This window comes from Phoenix dactylifera, chromosome 16 (genome assembly GCF_051530095.1).
Source record: "Phoenix dactylifera cultivar Ajwa chromosome 16, Ajwa_hap1_PhDact_Kaust_v1.1, whole genome shotgun sequence".
In the NCBI taxonomy this organism is placed as follows: Eukaryota; Viridiplantae; Streptophyta; class Magnoliopsida; order Arecales; family Arecaceae; genus Phoenix; species Phoenix dactylifera.
Window position 1 is genome coordinate 13444603 of NC_143205.1, and position 17504 is coordinate 13462106.

Genomic DNA, 17504 nt, shown 5'->3' on the forward strand with positions numbered 1-17504 from the left:
GTCTAATCCATCTATTACAGAACAAGTCAATGTATCACTTTTCATAATTTTCTGCTTCTTTGATTTTTTTGTGCAAACCTTGTGGTGATAAATGTTAAGTGATCTGTTGATCATCTATCACATGTAGGTCGTGTTTAGTCGACCAATTCGCTGGATATTGGCTCTGTATGGAGACGTAGTTGTGCCATTTACGTTTGCTGGAGTTTCAAGGTATTCTGTCTCCTTGAAAGTTATGTATATACTTCAAAAATTCAAATTGATTTGTCCATTCCTGCTTGTCTTGTCAATTGCATGATTTTCTTCCTACTTGTGTTCCTTAATGTCAATTGTAGTATTGTTTCTGGACCTGATCGTCCACTCCGTTTTGGTTCCAGTATTCAGTAATTCATGCATCATGGAAAATAAAAGGAACAGCTTTGAAAATAACACTGTATCTTCGGTTCTAAGAAATACTTTCTGTTTTCATTAAACAACACCATGAAGTTCACAAGGAAACGTAAGTAAAAGGTTCCGAGACGGTACAAAAAGATGAAACTACTCTGATCGAAGCAGAAAAAGCATAACATTAAATTGTTGAAGTCCGATACTAGAACTCTAATTAACTCATCATTGGCAATTTTGATATCAATCTTGAATACATGATGGATCTTCTACTCCACTTTTTATGCACATAAAGCTTTTTAGTATGACTTTCCATTTAGTCATTTTCTCTTTCATAGACAAGTTGAATATCATTGTTATGCTGTTTGTATTATCAGGTAACTCACCATAAACAAAACCATGGAATTATGTTTTGTATTGCATTATCAGGTGGTGTATGTTATCATGAAGGTTACTAATTTTATGCCATGTTATACGATGTTTGAACGCTGAGGAGAATCTATTGAAGGAGTATTTTATTATTTTATCTATGAAAATTGATTATTGGACGTACAGTAAGAAATATTAAGTTTCTGGAGGTTGAACTGTTGGATACCTGGGGAAACCTAGATGCATGACACCCATGCAAAAGTGTCTAGATAATGCTTCGCTTTGTCTGAAATCCTTGGAAGTCTAGAGAATCTTTAGTATTTTTGCCATGTTTGTAAATAATCTATCCTATCCTACATACAAGCTAGTCTTTTAGGTTTCATAATATTAAATTTTACTAAATTTGCCTTAGGCAGTGATTTGGCACTTAGTTTCTTGAAGTTACGTCAAAACTAAGGAGTAAATTCTGCTGGACTTTTATGAAATAAAGGCTGATTTCTGTTGTTCTATCCTCCAAAATTTGCGCAATACAAGTTGTGTATTTTCCAGCAGTCTATTGGTGTTATTAGCAGTTGGTGGAGCCAGAATTTCTGTTGAGGGATCAGGCAAACAATGTTCTTGAGAGAGGTGTTTATCTCTTGATCATATTATGAAAACTAGGCAAATAAATATAAAGTCACATACTGGGGTTCTTCTTCATACTAACCTCAAGAAACGAAAAAAAAAGAAGAAAAAAAGACTAATTATATTCTGTAACAATTATACAAACACATTATTTCTCAAAAAAAACATCGTACTCATGTATTTCAGAATCAGATTTCTTTCTGAAACCTAATTTCAGCAGGGAAAATAGGGTATGGACACTAACAAGAAAAAAATAATCGCATTACACACTGAAAGAAGTAAGATCAGAATCAGGGAAAATAAATCTTATATAGAAAAAGAAAATTGGAGAGAAAACCAAAAAAGGAAAAGATAACTTATGGTGCTTGTGTTGGTTTGATTCTCATCAGTTGTTGGGAGGGAAAAGGTCAAAACATAATAATTTTTCAAAGAAATTTAGAAATCATCAATCAAAAATAAAACGCTGTATCCAAGCAAAGCCACTGATGTTGCCTCTCTTTTTCTTCCTATTCTTCCACCTCCTCCTCCTTCACCATGTCAAATCAGATATACATGAGCCAGTACTTAGAATTTAAATCAAGAGCAGATATAATTTTTAGTTTCTAGTTTGTGGGCTTTAGGCAAAGCTAAATGCATGACCTTAAGGGCTGTTCTGTTGCATTTTGTTACAGCTTGTCAGTGTTGCACTATTATATGCATATCAATACGAGTCCTTGACCTAGCAGATTGAACTTATTTTAACGGAATGATAGTTACTAAAGTAATTTATTTAAAAATTACAAACATGGAAATATTCTGTAGATTTTGACATAAGGATGACACTCCTCATATTTGCTTTGGATTATTTAATAATTATGATGCTATATGGTGCAATTTGTAGATTAAATGTCCTTTAATAATCTTAATATACATGTATAGCTTGTATTCATTAATAAAAGATTTTGTGGTAATTTTGACCCAAGAGGCTGTGTGAAGTTAAAATTCTTGTTTGAGCACTCAAGATGTCCATTTACAGCATACATAAGTTTGTCTTTGTCAAAAAGACATTTGTTTTGACATGTCAATATCTTCTTGTGTTTGTCTATGCCAAAGATCAGCATTTTAGAGCATTAGTATCACAGTGGCCTTTGACTAGTCAAGAATGATGCTTCATACTTCAGTCCTGGATCAAAATTTGTACTTAAAGAAAGCTTCCCTGATGTGGAAGGACAAGGATAAAGCTTGTTTGTGAAGCATAAGGGAAAAACAGAGCCGACTTTAGATGTTGCATTTCCCTATGACTTAAATCCTTTTTAAAAAAATTCTTAGACCTTTTCATATCATCTTCTAATAAAACTACATTAGTTCTGTAAAGGTAGATCTAGTACTGTTGCTGAGCTTATTTTAAGCCTTCTCATTTTTTTCCATAATTAACCTGATATAAATGTAAAAATCTTGTTTGTCAAGGCAGACCATATCATCATCATCATCATGCAAATTTCAAGCTTTTTTTCATCAAATATGGTGATGGCTATAGAGCAGAACTCAAAATAGAGAAGGCTCCATAGAAGGATTGTGCATTTTTTATGGATGACACTCAACCTGATGCCAGTCCCCTAGGGATATGGACCATATGGTGCTAACTGCTAAGGGCTCATTTGATATTGCTTTTATTTTTTCTGTTTTTGTTTTCAAAAATCCAATAAAAAATTGAACTTGACTGAACAAATGTGTATAATGAATCCATTTTGTTTTGTGAATTGTTTGTAAAACCTTTAGATCTTTTGGCGGCAAATATTTATTGCTTCCAAAATAAGTGAAAGTAAAATAAGGAACGGCAGAAGTTCTGTGCAAATGCTATCTCCAACATCAATCCCCATGTGGTATTTCCCTTATTTGCAGGGAAACAAAAACACAAAAACATCCCAATACCAGGGTTAGCCCTGGTGGCTTTTGACACATGGAATTTGTCTCTTATTAATCACAATTTAAGTTCATACAACCAAGGTGTAACCCTCCAAAAAATCATCTTAACTTGGATGAGTCTACGCCAAGGGAGAAGATGGTGACTTTTGAAATAGGGACCTGTATTCATCTCTAAGTTACAAATTAGCCAAAGCTTCAAATGAAATGTAGTCTGATATTCCATATGCAAAGTCACATTTATTAGAAAATGATTTTGCAGACATAAACAATATATAGTTGCTCTTTAGTTATGATAAAATTGATGTAACTTTCTGACTTCTATACTTATATATTCTCTGGCAGCGGGAAGCAATCTTGTGGCCTCCGCAATTCACCATCAGCAATACTCGAGGTTAACTTTAGAATTTTTTGTTTCATTCATTTTCAACTTATCAATTAATTGCATTTATGATTGTCAAGGTAGTTTTTTTCTTTTTTTAGACGTTAAATTGATGAGAACAGGTCATGATATCCAGCATTAGCAACAGCATTATATTACAGTTAGGTAGATCTAATTCATTAATCTAATCATACTGGGTTTACAAGTGTTAATTACTTCAACTAAGTTTGTCTAAGGCCCTGTTCGGTACTGTTTTTTTTTATATAAAAAAAATAAAAACATGGAATCCGTTGCAGAAAACATGTTTGGTTGCTTTGTTTTTGTTTTTCCGAAAACAACTTCCATTATTTTTGGAAGAAGTGGAAGTGAAAAATTTTCACTTCCACTTTTTTAAAAGTGGGTTTTCATCCCTCTCCTCTTGACCCCTCTTTTTCCACTCGACCTCGCCCTTGGCCCTGTCGCTGTACCCGATTGTGCCGACTCCTTGGGACTTGTCAGCCACCTCTCCATTCAATGTTGAGCTATCCCTCGTCCCCAACCATGTCGCCTGCCACATCCCTTCTCCAGTAACTGTTGAAAGTTGCTCTTACTTGTCTTAAGCAATTATTAATTTTAATCTTCTTTCCGCATAAAATTATTACAAATATGACTTTCTAATCAATAGAATTGTGAAATGTGATGTTTCGCTCAGATTATTATTTTGGGGATTGGAATTATTTAGTTTGTATCTTTTATATTGTCGGGCATGGTTAATGGAATAGCTAAAGGAAAAGTAACTGTTGAAAGTTGCTCTTACTTGTCTTAAGCAATTATTAATTTTAATCTTCTTTCCGTATAAAATTGTTACAAATATGACTTTCTAATCAATAGAATTGTGAAATGTGATGTTTCGCTCAGCCCATTTTCTTTGTTAGCTTTATACAATTAATGTTTTTTGATTTATAAGTATTTACATAATGATTAACCATTTCATTTATCTTGTTGATATCTTTTTGTATTGGATCATGTAAGATCCTTAAGTGAAAGGTTTTGCAATCTCAGGTAGAAACTGCTGAGTCTTACCTGGATAAAATGAAAAATGGTGGAATTCTGATTGACATCAAGGTACGTCTATATGGTACTGTAATGGCTTGCTGTTTTGAATTTACAATTGCTTTGATCAGTAGTATAAAGGATGAGAAACATAATTATGTATGTTTAGTTTCAGTTACGTGCACCACTTTTGTTTTTTGTTGTTTGGTCCTTCCATAGCATTATGTGATTTGTGAGTTTAGTTGCATGATTTTCTTTAATTTGCGACGACTGATATCTGGAAATTTATTATAAGCATGCTTTTGCTAATAATGTGGAGCAATCTTCTATTTAACTTTAAAAGGCAGATAAATAGTAATACATTTTATTTCTTATATAAATTTCAAATTTTAAATATTTTGGACCAGTAATGAGCTTTCCATTTACAGGAGCGCAAAGAAAAAATTTTACATGACTCTACTTCATTGGCTACAAGTGTTGGTGGTCATCTTATTATGCAGGACAATTTACTTGAGGAGGTACCTTTTCTTTTATTTCACAATGATTTGTATTATCTGGTGGAGAATATTATGTTTTGGTAAATTATGATTTTAGGTTGTAAATCTTGTTGAGGCACCTGTTCCAATACTTGGTGGTTTTGATGAATCCTTCTTAGAGCTTCCCAAAGATATATTAATTACGGTAAGCTATTACAATTGCCAGAAATATTTTAGTCTGACTTGTGATTACCCTAATATGCATCTGCTATATTAATTTCTAAAAAGCCTACGGCATTGAGAATTTTTATTATTTTCTCTAATTTGTATTGTTTTACCCTGTCTACTGAAACAAAGCTTCCAATATTCAGTAATCCAGATTATGATATTCTCATGAGCTAAGAGTGATAAGTTCAACCTTATTGGATCTAGATGTAATAAAGATCATCCAATCTCTAGAGAGAACAGCCTGCTGTCCTGTTCTTTAATTTGCTGTTATCTCGTTCAACAGTAAAAATCTAGATCATCTTTTATTAGAGAATAAGAAAGAAAATATGAGAGAATAGAGAAACTAAGAAATAAGTGGGGCTGGTGGAAAAGAGAATATAGATGAGTTATTCTGTCACATATCTGACTGGACAATTCTAAATTATTAAATCAGGGCAACAACCGAACAAGGGTGTATGATGGCAAAAGTGCCCCTGTACTAAAGTAATAACAGAAGTACACCTTATTTCAGAAGTACAGCTGATAACATAAGAAACTCGGGAATCTCCTATATTTGGATTTTTGACACTTGTATTTACTATGATCTTGCGGCATGACTCTTTGGTTTTGTATCATGTATATTTGATCAGATTCTCTGACATTCAGCATCATCTGATTGCTGGAGCTTTTTCAACTGCATGACTCTTTGGTTATGTGTCATGTATATTTGATCAGATTCTCTGACATTCAGCATCATCTGATTGCTGGAGCTTTTTCAACTTACTGCAGTTGGGAAATTTCATTTTCTGCATTATCACTTCTGCAGCATTCATGCTTTTTCCATGCTTGGTTTTTGGTTTTCTGATACTTGCGGCATTCACGGGTGTTAAAGAAAACGATGATGGGTGGGATGGAAACAAAATTGAAATTGAAAAAATGTTATCCATGATGGCATGACTGACAAGCATATCTCTTACATTTGTGGTTAGTAGCATTAATATTCACTTGTTTCTGATTTTTTTCTCCAGAATTAATTACTTTTGACAGCAGATATTTTTGAGCTTCAAAGAGGTGACCCAGAATATCAGCTTCTTCTTTGTTTCTATGTCCCTTATAAGTTGGAAGTTTTTTAATCTTATTTTAGGAAATTCATGAAGAAAAATCTAAGAATTAAGATTTTAGACTCAAATCCACACCAACTGCACTGCTGCTTTATTAGGTACTTGTAGAGTTGATCATGCTGTTAAGTTCAGTAGAAAAGGGAAGGTTGAACTGAAGATGCAAATCTCAAACGTTATGCTGTCATATTATACCATTGAGACAAAATGGACACTTCATCAGAATTATGTGATTTCTTTTGTTATATGGTCTGAAGATTTGCAAATAAGTAGGCATGAGAGCACAAGAGGAGCATCATGAAGATGAGGAATACTGAGGATGTAGGGAAATTGTGTACTTTTGAATTGAGAAGTGAGAACACATGTTGGCTGTGTGATAACCATAATGGTTCGGCCTAAATTGAAAGTTAAACACCCTATAACTTATTTTTAACTTGATTCCACATTAGGTTAAGAGCCAAAGGGTGATGCATAGGCTAATCCTATGCAAATAGTGCTACATGTTAGTTTTATATGATTAATGGTATATTGAATTTTTCCTACATATTTAGTTAAACATTTATCAATGGTGAGCTTTGGCACAATGGTAAGGTAGCTCCATTATGACCTGGGTGTCACGGGTTCGAAACGTCGAAACAACCTCTCTGCATGCAAGGCAAAGCTGCATACACCTTACCTTCCCCAAACCCCATAGTGGTAAGACCCTTGTGCACTGGGACGCCCTTTTATATTTAGTTATATGTTCATAGCCCTATACTTGTCTCACAATTTTATCTATGCTGATAAAAGGTCCAAGGGAGGTCTATGTTTGTACTCTATGGCATCGTATCGACTAGTCGTATCTGTAAGGTTACCACCCAAGTCATGATTAGAAGAAAATGATCCAATCTTCTATTGTGTCTGGCAAAAGATTGTTCCATGTGTTATTCTTTTTTAGAAAAAAAAGGGAGACCCACCCATATTATCATTATTTAAGTTCAAAATTTTGAGGATGCGCCGCCCAGGAATCAGGCCCAGAATCTCTAGTTGCTAAGGGGAGGGGTGTGACTACCAGTATTGCTTGGTGATGAACACAGGAGTTAGTTTCAATACATGGCCAAGTGTCTAACTTAGCAAGAGGAGAAAAAAGAGAGATGGGGATATAAAGAGTATATACATACATATTATGAAGTATCGTGAGAGTTGGTCTTAGTGCAACGATAAGGTTGCTCCATTGTGACCTAAGTGTCTTAGGTTTGAAACACAAACAACCTCTCCATATGCAAGGTTAAGGCTACATACCTCTGACCTGCCCCAGCCTTTGTCGTAGCGGGAGCCTCGTGTATAAGGATAATTTTTTTATATATAAGTATTGTACAAAAGAAAACATTAAAAGATATTATTTGTTAAGTTTTTTCAGTATGCATGTTTCTTATCCAAATTTCCAAGTTAGCTTAAGGATTTTACGAAAATGAGAATTTGTAAAATTACTTTAGTATGTATATTCTTAGTCAATCTCTTAAAAGAATAAAACCTCCCTTAAACATTATTATAATGGGTCAAAACAATGGCTAGAAACAAGACTCGCAATCTCACGAGTAACGTATCGGTACCATATCAATTCAGTATGGCACGATACACCTCTGTACCGAAATAGCTCTCTGACCCATTTTCTCGATTTTTATCTCAGTTTGTCTCGGTATGGACTGGTACACACTTCGGTACGCCTAGGTACGGATCGGTATGCACTTCGGTACAAGTCGATATGCCTCATACAGAGGCAGGATGGAGCTTGTACCGACTTAAAGGTATATTTCGTACCGGTTTTCTTCCATTATGGTACGGTATGGGGCTGTACGACAGACCTTGGCTAGAAGAGTTAACTCTATCAATTTCTGAAAATTGAATAAATTTAATGGGTACTCAAGTGTTCAATGCATATCCAACTCGAATATGTATCCGACATTACGGATGGTGATGGGTCAGTTAGGCCATTACCCATACCCACCCCACTCGTCTCAGAGTGGAGCAGGGCGGGTTGAGTTAGACAGGGCAGGATGGACGGATCGGATCGGATTAGAGAAAGCTGCAAAATCAATTTCTTTTGCATACAAATCAAACAAATAAAAAAGAATATAAAATTAAATCTTAGTACTTTATGTAATATTAAACAAAATAAGAAGCGAAGACCTAGAATATAACAAGCCAAATGCTCAACAATAATAGAAACATAACAAACAAAAATATTGTCCTTTAAAAAAGTCAAATGTCTCTTATACTAAGAAAAGCAATCAACTAAAAAAAATAATAATAACTAAGCATTATAGCATGTAACCTTTCCCATGTTTAATCTTTCTCATGAATGGAGCGACTAGGACAAAGGGTGGGGAGGGGATTTGTAAAGAGTTATATATATCCAGATTGAGCTCGGAGCAGATTTTATTATTCGCCACACCCACCTTGGATCCATTTCTAGTCGAGTAAAACCTGCCCCATTAAGGTTGGGTTGGGTTTGGTACCTGATGTGGCAAAGTAAATTGTCACCCAATTGACATGGTAGGAGGTAGATGATAGTATTCAGGTAACAACAGTGACCACTAGGGTAAGCCCCAATTCATAATTGTTCCATGTATTGTCATTTTTGCTATTTAGCTCGACTATGCATTCAAGAGTGATAGTTTGCTATGTTCTAGGAATACATCTTTGTACAGGCCATTGCTTACAATCACAGTTATGTACTTTTTCACCTTTTCTTAGCTGACCTCAAGTACTTAGCCCAAGTTGTGAAAGTAGCAAAATTGTTGGCATGGCCATCATTTTTATTTACTGAAGCATGTTTATTAAATGAAAAATGGAAAAAATGAACTTAAATTTTAGGACAACAGCATAACACATAGTTTGTTTTTGGAGGTTCAATTTCTACATTTTTTTGAATTGATACTCATACTTCCTTATATGATCACTTATATCTATCCACTCAATAAAGATAAAGAAAAAATAATGATTTTACTATTGAATCATTGTACTTGGCTTATTATATAATCATTTCTGATTTTTTTTAAATGTTATTCTTGAGTTTCACATACAATCCATTCTAATGTTATGTTCATTCTAGTAGAACTGTATAGTATCTATAATCTATGTGTGTATTGACAGCATTTAACAATTGGGAGGTGCAGATATACGAAACTATTTTCCTTTTCATGATTTATGGGTATATATTTGGGATGCCTTTCATGCTTACAACCAACTTCGATGTCATGTGCATAGTGATTTACTGTTAGGTAATTGGACATTAACTAACAATCATTGTTGCTACTGATGTTGTTATTGGTCAAACTTTCACTGATAAATGGCCCTTTCTTGGATTTGACATGTTGCCTAAACTACAATTTAAAGAATATTGGAGAACAATATATATGACGGATGTGATTCTTTCTGACAATAATTGTTCACTTTATTTACAGGTTATGCAAAAACACCAGAAATATTTTCCCTTAACAAACATATCCACCGGAAGGCTGCTGCCATTCTTTGTCACCGTGAGAATGCTTTGGATTTCTGCACACTTGGAGAACTAAATTATCACTATGCTCTGCCTTTAATTTTTCTTCATTTGGTCTTTTTGTGTGCCAATATTTTATTGTTGGTGGTTCGCTTTTAGGTTGCAAATGGCGTAATTAGCGAAGCAGCAGTCCAGAAGGGGAATGAAGCTGTACTGAGGTCAGCTATGGATTCTGTTTATAAATCAGAGAGAAAATAATTAATTCTTTGATGCAAAGTTTGAAACTTTTTGAAAATGTGATATAAAACTGAGCCAGAATAAATTTAGAGTTCAGCTGCAGTCCAGAGTAAATTGCAGCTGCAGCTGACCCCCCACTTTATTGTTATATCTGCAAAGTAGTCTTTAGCAAACTCTCCTTATGCTATGACATTTTTATAAGCCAACTATCAAGCTTATAAATCTATTATAAGAAATTTGTTGTTTGCTGTTGCTTGTCAGGGCCCGATATGAAGATGCAAAATTTTTCTATAAAATGGACACCCAAAAGAAATTTTCTGAATTTAGAGTCCATCTTAACGGGATTCTCTTTCATGTAAGTTATGGCATATCCTGGAACTTTTTTTCTCCTTTTGGTAAGGGGCAGAACTATTAATTGAACTAATAATTATGTTTGATTTTGTCTTTTGATTTGCTCATCATGATATATAATCAGGAAAAGCTTGGAACAATGCTGGATAAGATGTCTCGTGTCCAACAGATTGTTGGTAAATTAACCCTTGCTCTTGGCGTTGATGCAAGTAATCTCCCAGTCATTGAAGATGCTGCAGCTTTGGCCATGTCAGATCTTGCTACATCTATTGTTACAGAGTTTACTTCCCTATCTGGAATAATGGCACGCCACTATGCTTTAAGGGATGGTTATTCAGAGCAGGTATGCGAACAACTTTCAAATGTGTATAAAAAAAAAATTGCTTGCTTATGATTAAAATGCTATACATAAGGTATGAACTTTGGAGGCAGACTATTCTGCTGTAATAGAAAAGGGTTAGACTACTCTGTTGTACTGAAAAAGAGTTGAGGCTCATGAACAGATGCTGACTAAGAATGGGCTGCTCCTCAAGTTGGCTGTATAAGGTCGATGTGGTGCTACATGAATAAGTATGCCTATGGACAAGGGGACAAATGGAAGTAGCTCTTGTGGTTTTATTCATAGACAACCAGACACTGCAAAGGACAATTAAACCCACTCCTGATGTGAACTGGTTGTTGATCTATGATCAATAACAGGCATTTCAACTGCAAAGCAATACTATTGCATAACTAACTCTTAGCTACATACAAGTATAAAAACGCCCTGTCAGGATGATGTAGATGAATGAGTATGTATGGCACCCTGCAACAGCACAAAATAATGGAAACAATCAATATTTTGGTCGTTGGAGATCAAACAGATTTTTGGTCCAATCAAGTTATGAAGCATAGGCTTGGACTTAAAATCTAGTCAGTGACAAGCTCTACCTCTAGATTATCCTTTGAAGTCTTATTCAAATAACATGAGACTTGATCCAACTACGAAACCAAAACCAAAATGATTTCAGTTTTGGCCGGGACTTGATCTGAAACTGTCATCATTTTTTGTGATAGAGGATTAAACCATATATAAGTTGCTTATTCTAATTATCTGCATTTCTTTGTTTCTTCAAATGTTTTCTCAAAAACTTTGCGAGTTCCGAGAACATGTCGAAGCACTGTTGATATTGGATATCTAAATCCAGTGAAGTAGATGGGTTTTGGGTATCCTAGAGCTCAAACTTCCACACATGTTTATGGTGTCACATTACATTGCAGTAATGCAAACATTGCAATAATGCAATGCAATTTAGACATAAGCTCTTTAACATTTTATTCTCAAAGCAAAAGATATTGCAAGTCTATCAAACAATGCATCTAAAGTTCATAAACAACATCAAATCTAGTGAAGTTCTTAGGTTTGCCCTAGAGCTTCCTACATGTTCATGCCTTCATGGTGTCATGTTACATTGCAATGATATACTGCACTTTAAACAACTTTTTAACATTTTATTTGGGAAAAAAATCGTCGCAAGACTATTCAAAGATTCAAAACAATACATTTAAAATTCATAATCAATATAATTTATTTTTTGAAATGATGTCTAATTCATATTGTTGACTGATCTCATTTTCTTCATATTTTACTTAATTTTGATTTTCATTTCGCAAATCTCTTTAAAGTATTTAATTGAAACTGCCATAACTAGATGGAAACCAATAAAATAGTTGAAAAAATGCCGAAATTCAAACTCTTTTGGTCCTGCTGAAGCTGAAACTGACTATGGACCTGTCTTTAAACTAGCAAATTCCTTTAGGGAATTATTCTTGATTATCATCAAACTGTTAGTTATTGTGAAACTGGATGACAACTGAACGCTAACTTTTAGTATCCAATCTTAATACAGACAGCTTTGACCACTGCAGTGACATCATTTTGTTTAAGTATTAATTGATCAATTATCACTTGTAAATGTCTGTAAACAATCTGTTTTGAGTTATGTGACCATCATTTCTATGTTTGTTTTCTTCCTTTCTCAAGTATGAGTTCTACCTCCATTAAATGCAGCAGGTTATTATCAGCAGTCACTTGGGCCTGACTTACTTTTGTTGTTGAAGATTGCAGATGCCCTATTTGAGATCACACTCCCAAGGTTTTCTGGAGATGTTCTTCCAAAATCTGATGCTGGAATAGTTTTGGCCATAGCTGATCGGTATTGTATTTTCAAGCATAATAATTTTGATCTTCCATTATACAGATTTCTAGGTATCCCAAATTGGGTTTTGGCAGCATTCTCTTTTCCATCCTTTTTTGTTTGTTCTGTTAGCCTCATCAGAACTCTGACCTGATGCTGAAAACTCAATTGTATGCTAATTTTGCAACTTGTTCTTGTATGGCAGTAGTCAGGTTACTAATATACTAGATTCTATATGCTGTTATTTCTTTTTATAACCCAGAAAAAGCTTTATCAATCCCTTATAGGTTACCTCTATGGAAATATATGGTCTTTCAAACTTGCAATTTGAAAGCAAATATTCTACATGATTCACTTCTTCAAAGAAACACAAATGCATATTCAGTTAAAGCTCAAAAGACTTCTCCAAAGTGATGAATTCCATCTAATTTTTTTTTCTACAAATATGATCATGGAATGGGTATATGTTTTAAACTTCTCTTTTGTTCAAGCTTAGACTGAGTTTGAATCAACTTTGATTCAAGGTTGATTTGAACATGGCCTGATTTAAGGGATATCAAGCTGATTACAATAAACCTATCTTTGTCCACGGTCTATATTAAACTTGATTAAGTTCGTTCAAAAGGAAAGCAGGCCAAGTTTAGTCCTATTTTTCAAGATTAAAATCAATTTCTAGTCAAGCTCTTTCAAGCTTAGTTTATTAGGTACAAATATGGAAATTGTCTAATGCAGAAGGCTTATGCATAAGCAACTGGAAGCTACTCGCATACCATGACAACAAAGAAAAAGACTATGGGTGCATATGGTTTGCTAGACATAGAGGTGCAGCCGAACCAAACGAATGAAACAACAGCAGCAATATACTTTCTGATTGATAGATTGGTTTAAAAGGATGTTAGGGCTGAGAAGCTAAACTTACGGAAGGACAACATTCGAAGGATGCAAGTATGAAATAAAAAAGCATAATCTAAAGTGGAGGTGGAATTGATCAAGAACACAATGGAAATTAGAATCCACAGAAATCATGGATCATATGCAAGATGATGAATTGAAAATTCCTGGGAGTTTCATTCAACATTTCCTCAAAAAAAGGCCTTTATCATTCAGAAGTCATTGTTGATCCATCCTCAAAGGTATAGGGCCCCAGTCAAGTCAGACTTATCCTTGATTGTCATTAATATATAGGTCTATGATCAGACAGCGGCTGATAGATTCATTCTCAGTTTAAATAAGTCCTTCCCGGTCCTTGTCCTATTGTCGTTCAGACCAGGTAAAATCTTTCATTTTTCATTAAAATAAGATTTAGACTGAGCAATTCTCTGAATGTAGACATGAGACGTTAGTTACACCCTCGAAAATTAAGCTCACTTGGTCCACTTTTAGGTCACACTTCCACTCCTCCACCGCCATGCTTTATGCCACTTTGAACAATAAACAATATGAAACTTATCTTTTCTCCTATTGATCTCATTTTCACTCTTATTTCTATTTTTGTGCCTTGCTTTAAAGGGATAAGAGGGGAACCAACATGGCAGGTTCCTAGCCTAGACAGTAGTCAGTGAAAAAGAAAGGTGCAAATGTGCAGAAAGGTACAAATGTGCTCTGTTAACAGCCACAAGAAATTGTGTCAAATGTTCTTGAGCAATTTCCTGGAGATCATTCAGACTCACAATGTGTTGATATAAATCTTCATGTTACTTTAGGAATCTGGCAACTTGATTGCTGGATTGTGACGTCAATTTAGCAGTATACATCGATTAGTTGATGGCAATTTGGATTATCAATTTTTTGATGGGCATATTTCCTCAAGTTATCACTGAAGTCTTATGAAAGTCTTGAGTTGCAATGGCTCATTTATGGTACCATGTAACTTGACTAGCTAAATACTGGAAGGAATTGACTTGGCGTACAATCAAATAGTTAATTATGAGAACACACTTAGTGAGCATTTCTTCACTGTAAGAAGACATGCATATATACAATCATTATCCAAATTGTATAGAGAATAATTTAACTTGTACAGAGAATAGTTAATACGTTAATAGACAACTTAATAAACATGAAAATAAGCACTTTTTTTTATTTTTGTGGGGGCAATGTTATAGTAGACGTAAAGACAGGCCAATTTCTAAAAATCTGTGACAGTCTCATTTTGTTTTTCTAGTTTCTGTGGTGCTTTTGACTTAATTTTTCCTATTTACTTTTTGTTATGGCTTTCTAATAGTTCATTATCAAAGCGCCCTCAAAATGCAGCTGGAACTATTTTTACTTGGATTTGGTCTTCTAGATTTTGTCCTTTATATGTTCCTGTTATCCATGCTCAAGCTTAATATCTGAGATTCTGATCTTTCATGTCAAACTGTACCATTGTTTATCTGTTAGTGTTCCTAGTGTTTTTTATAATCTTATAGTGATAATTTTGTGCATCAAACAGGCTGGATAGTCTTGTCGGTTTATTTGGTGCAGGCTGTCAACCAAGTTCCACAAATGATCCTTTTGGTCTGAGAAGAATCTCCTATGGCCTTGTAAGTGAAAAAGGGGGTGGGGTGGAAAACTAAATAGCTTTTTCTTGTTGTTCTCATTAAATTGATTTGATTATCTCTTAATTTCAGGTCCAGATACTAGTGGAAAATAAAAAGAACTTGGACCTAAGAAATGCTTTGAGTCTAGTGGCAGATGTGCAACCTATAAAGATTGATACCAATATTACAAATGATGTGAGTGGATGTAGTCGTAATTTTGGTTTTATTAAAATTAATTTTGTTGCATCTTTGTAATTGAAACTTTTTCATCAGGCACTACAATTTGTCACACGGAGATTAGAACAACTTTTGGTAAGTATTGCAATAAAGATTATTTTTCCATCTAAGATGCTTGCTTTTGCTTTTGGTCCTTTTGCTAGCCATGAGCCTTCTTTTTGTCTATTTGATGTTTATGCTTATCGGAACTAATAGTTTTTATTTTTCCCCATTTTGTTATGAATTATTGTTTCATCCTTTTCTTTAAGAAGATTGTGTTTATTTCATGGATTTAAGTGATGGCTGGCATGGTGCATCGTGCTGTGCCATTGCCTCACTGACACATGCACTGGTATAGCACCATCTGCATGTTGTTTTGCCAGTGCATGCAAGCACTAGGATGGCTTAGCATGCCAAAGGACTTATCATGCCAATGACAAGCCAGCACATGATTGACATGCAATACACATCAATCCTTGATTATTTTGTTTTATAGTAAGTTTAGCATGATTAGTGGCACTAGAATTTGTCCATCACATTGTATTATATGTCCATGCTTTGTTTGATTGATGTAAGAAAACCCTGAAAGCAGCATCTCCTATACCTCTTTTTCTTTTTCTTGGATGTTACTTTTATAGAGTATATTGGCAGTTTTTTGTCCCCTAAGGATTTTGGGATCTGGATCTGTATTTGGAGACAATCACTATAAGAACTAAGGCCCCATTTGGGGGAGCTTTGGGAAGGCCAAAAAGCACTTTCTGGCCTTCCAAAAGCACTTTTGGGTGAAAAAGGGTGTTTAGTAAAAATTTCAAAAAGCTGTTTTAGCTTTTCCATAAAGCTATTTTTAGCTTTCTGGGAGAAGTTTCATTTTAGAGCTTTCCGAAAAAGCTGTTTTGAGCTTTGTCGGAAGGCTTTTTTTTTTTTACCAAAATATCCATAATAAAATATAACAATTACATACTTTGTCCCTTTATCAACCTAAAAATCTGCTGGAGCCCTAACAAAGAACCCTAGCCGTGGATCAGACTCCCTTCCGTGCAAGAAAATGTATTCTTGTTTCCTATTATTGTATTATACTATAAATATAATATTATATTACATTATATCATAATACATTAGTATGTTATGTTTTTTTTTTTACTAAAATAATTTAATATTCTATTATATTATGAAAAATTAATGTACGCTAATAACTATAATATTTTATATCTTTATTATTGTATTATACTATAAATATAATATTATATTACAATATATCATAATACATTGATATATTATGTTAAATAATTTAATATTATATTAAATTATTATGCTCTAGTATACAATGTTATATTACTATATTATAATAATATTATATTACATTACAGTAATATTATACTATATTATATATTTATGTACTAATATATATTATATTTTATTATGCTCTGTTGTATAATATTATGCAACATTGTCTGCCGTACCGGTCCGTACCGGCCGGTACGGGCCGGTACGTACCGGTCCGGCCTGGGACCGGTACCGGATCAGCGTAAAATCCGGTACCGGTAATTTATTGTTGAAGAACCGGTACGGGACCGGTACGGACCGGTTCGGACCGGTACGGGACCGGTTCGGGACCGGTTCGGACCGGTTCGGGACCGGGTCGGGACCGGGTCGGACCGGTTCGGGACCGGTACGGGACCGGTTCGGACCGGTACGGGACGGGACCGGTTCGGACCGGTACGGGACGGGACCGGTACGGGACGGGACCGGTACGAGACGGGACCGGTTCGGACCGGTACGGGACGGGACCGGTACGGGACCGGTTCGGGACCGGTACGCCATCGGTACGGACCGGTACGAGACCGGTTTCGTACCGGTCCGGGCCGCCACCGGTGCGCCGACCGGTACCGGTACGGCGGACCTTGTTATGCAATATCCTTTATGGTAATTTTATCATACAAAAGTACTTCTCAGTTTATTTACCAAACACATGATAAAGTGGCATAGCACTTTAGAAATATAGTTACCAAACAGTAAATAGCTTTTT

General features: G+C 34.9%; 1 protein-coding gene across 8 annotated transcripts in view; it reads left to right on the forward strand.

The window, feature by feature from the left end:
- Window positions 1-17504, forward strand: part of EDD1 (glycine-tRNA ligase) — a 55515-nt gene that overhangs the window by 26283 nt on the left and 11728 nt on the right. For all 8 annotated transcript variants that reach the window (XM_089927943.1, XM_089927941.1, XM_008777783.6 and 5 more), the window contains exons 19-31: window positions 128-210; window positions 3622-3670; window positions 4700-4762; window positions 5119-5208; window positions 5285-5371; window positions 9938-10012; window positions 10135-10193; window positions 10474-10567; window positions 10688-10906; window positions 12664-12758; window positions 15175-15265; window positions 15353-15457; window positions 15536-15574. In XM_089927943.1, the coding sequence (XP_089784069.1) occupies window positions 128-210; window positions 3622-3670; window positions 4700-4762; window positions 5119-5208; window positions 5285-5371; window positions 9938-10012; window positions 10135-10193; window positions 10474-10567; window positions 10688-10906; window positions 12664-12758; window positions 15175-15265; window positions 15353-15457; window positions 15536-15574 (1149 nt within the window). The remainder of the gene's footprint in view (window positions 1-127; window positions 211-3621; window positions 3671-4699; window positions 4763-5118; window positions 5209-5284; window positions 5372-9937; window positions 10013-10134; window positions 10194-10473; window positions 10568-10687; window positions 10907-12663; window positions 12759-15174; window positions 15266-15352; window positions 15458-15535; window positions 15575-17504) is intronic.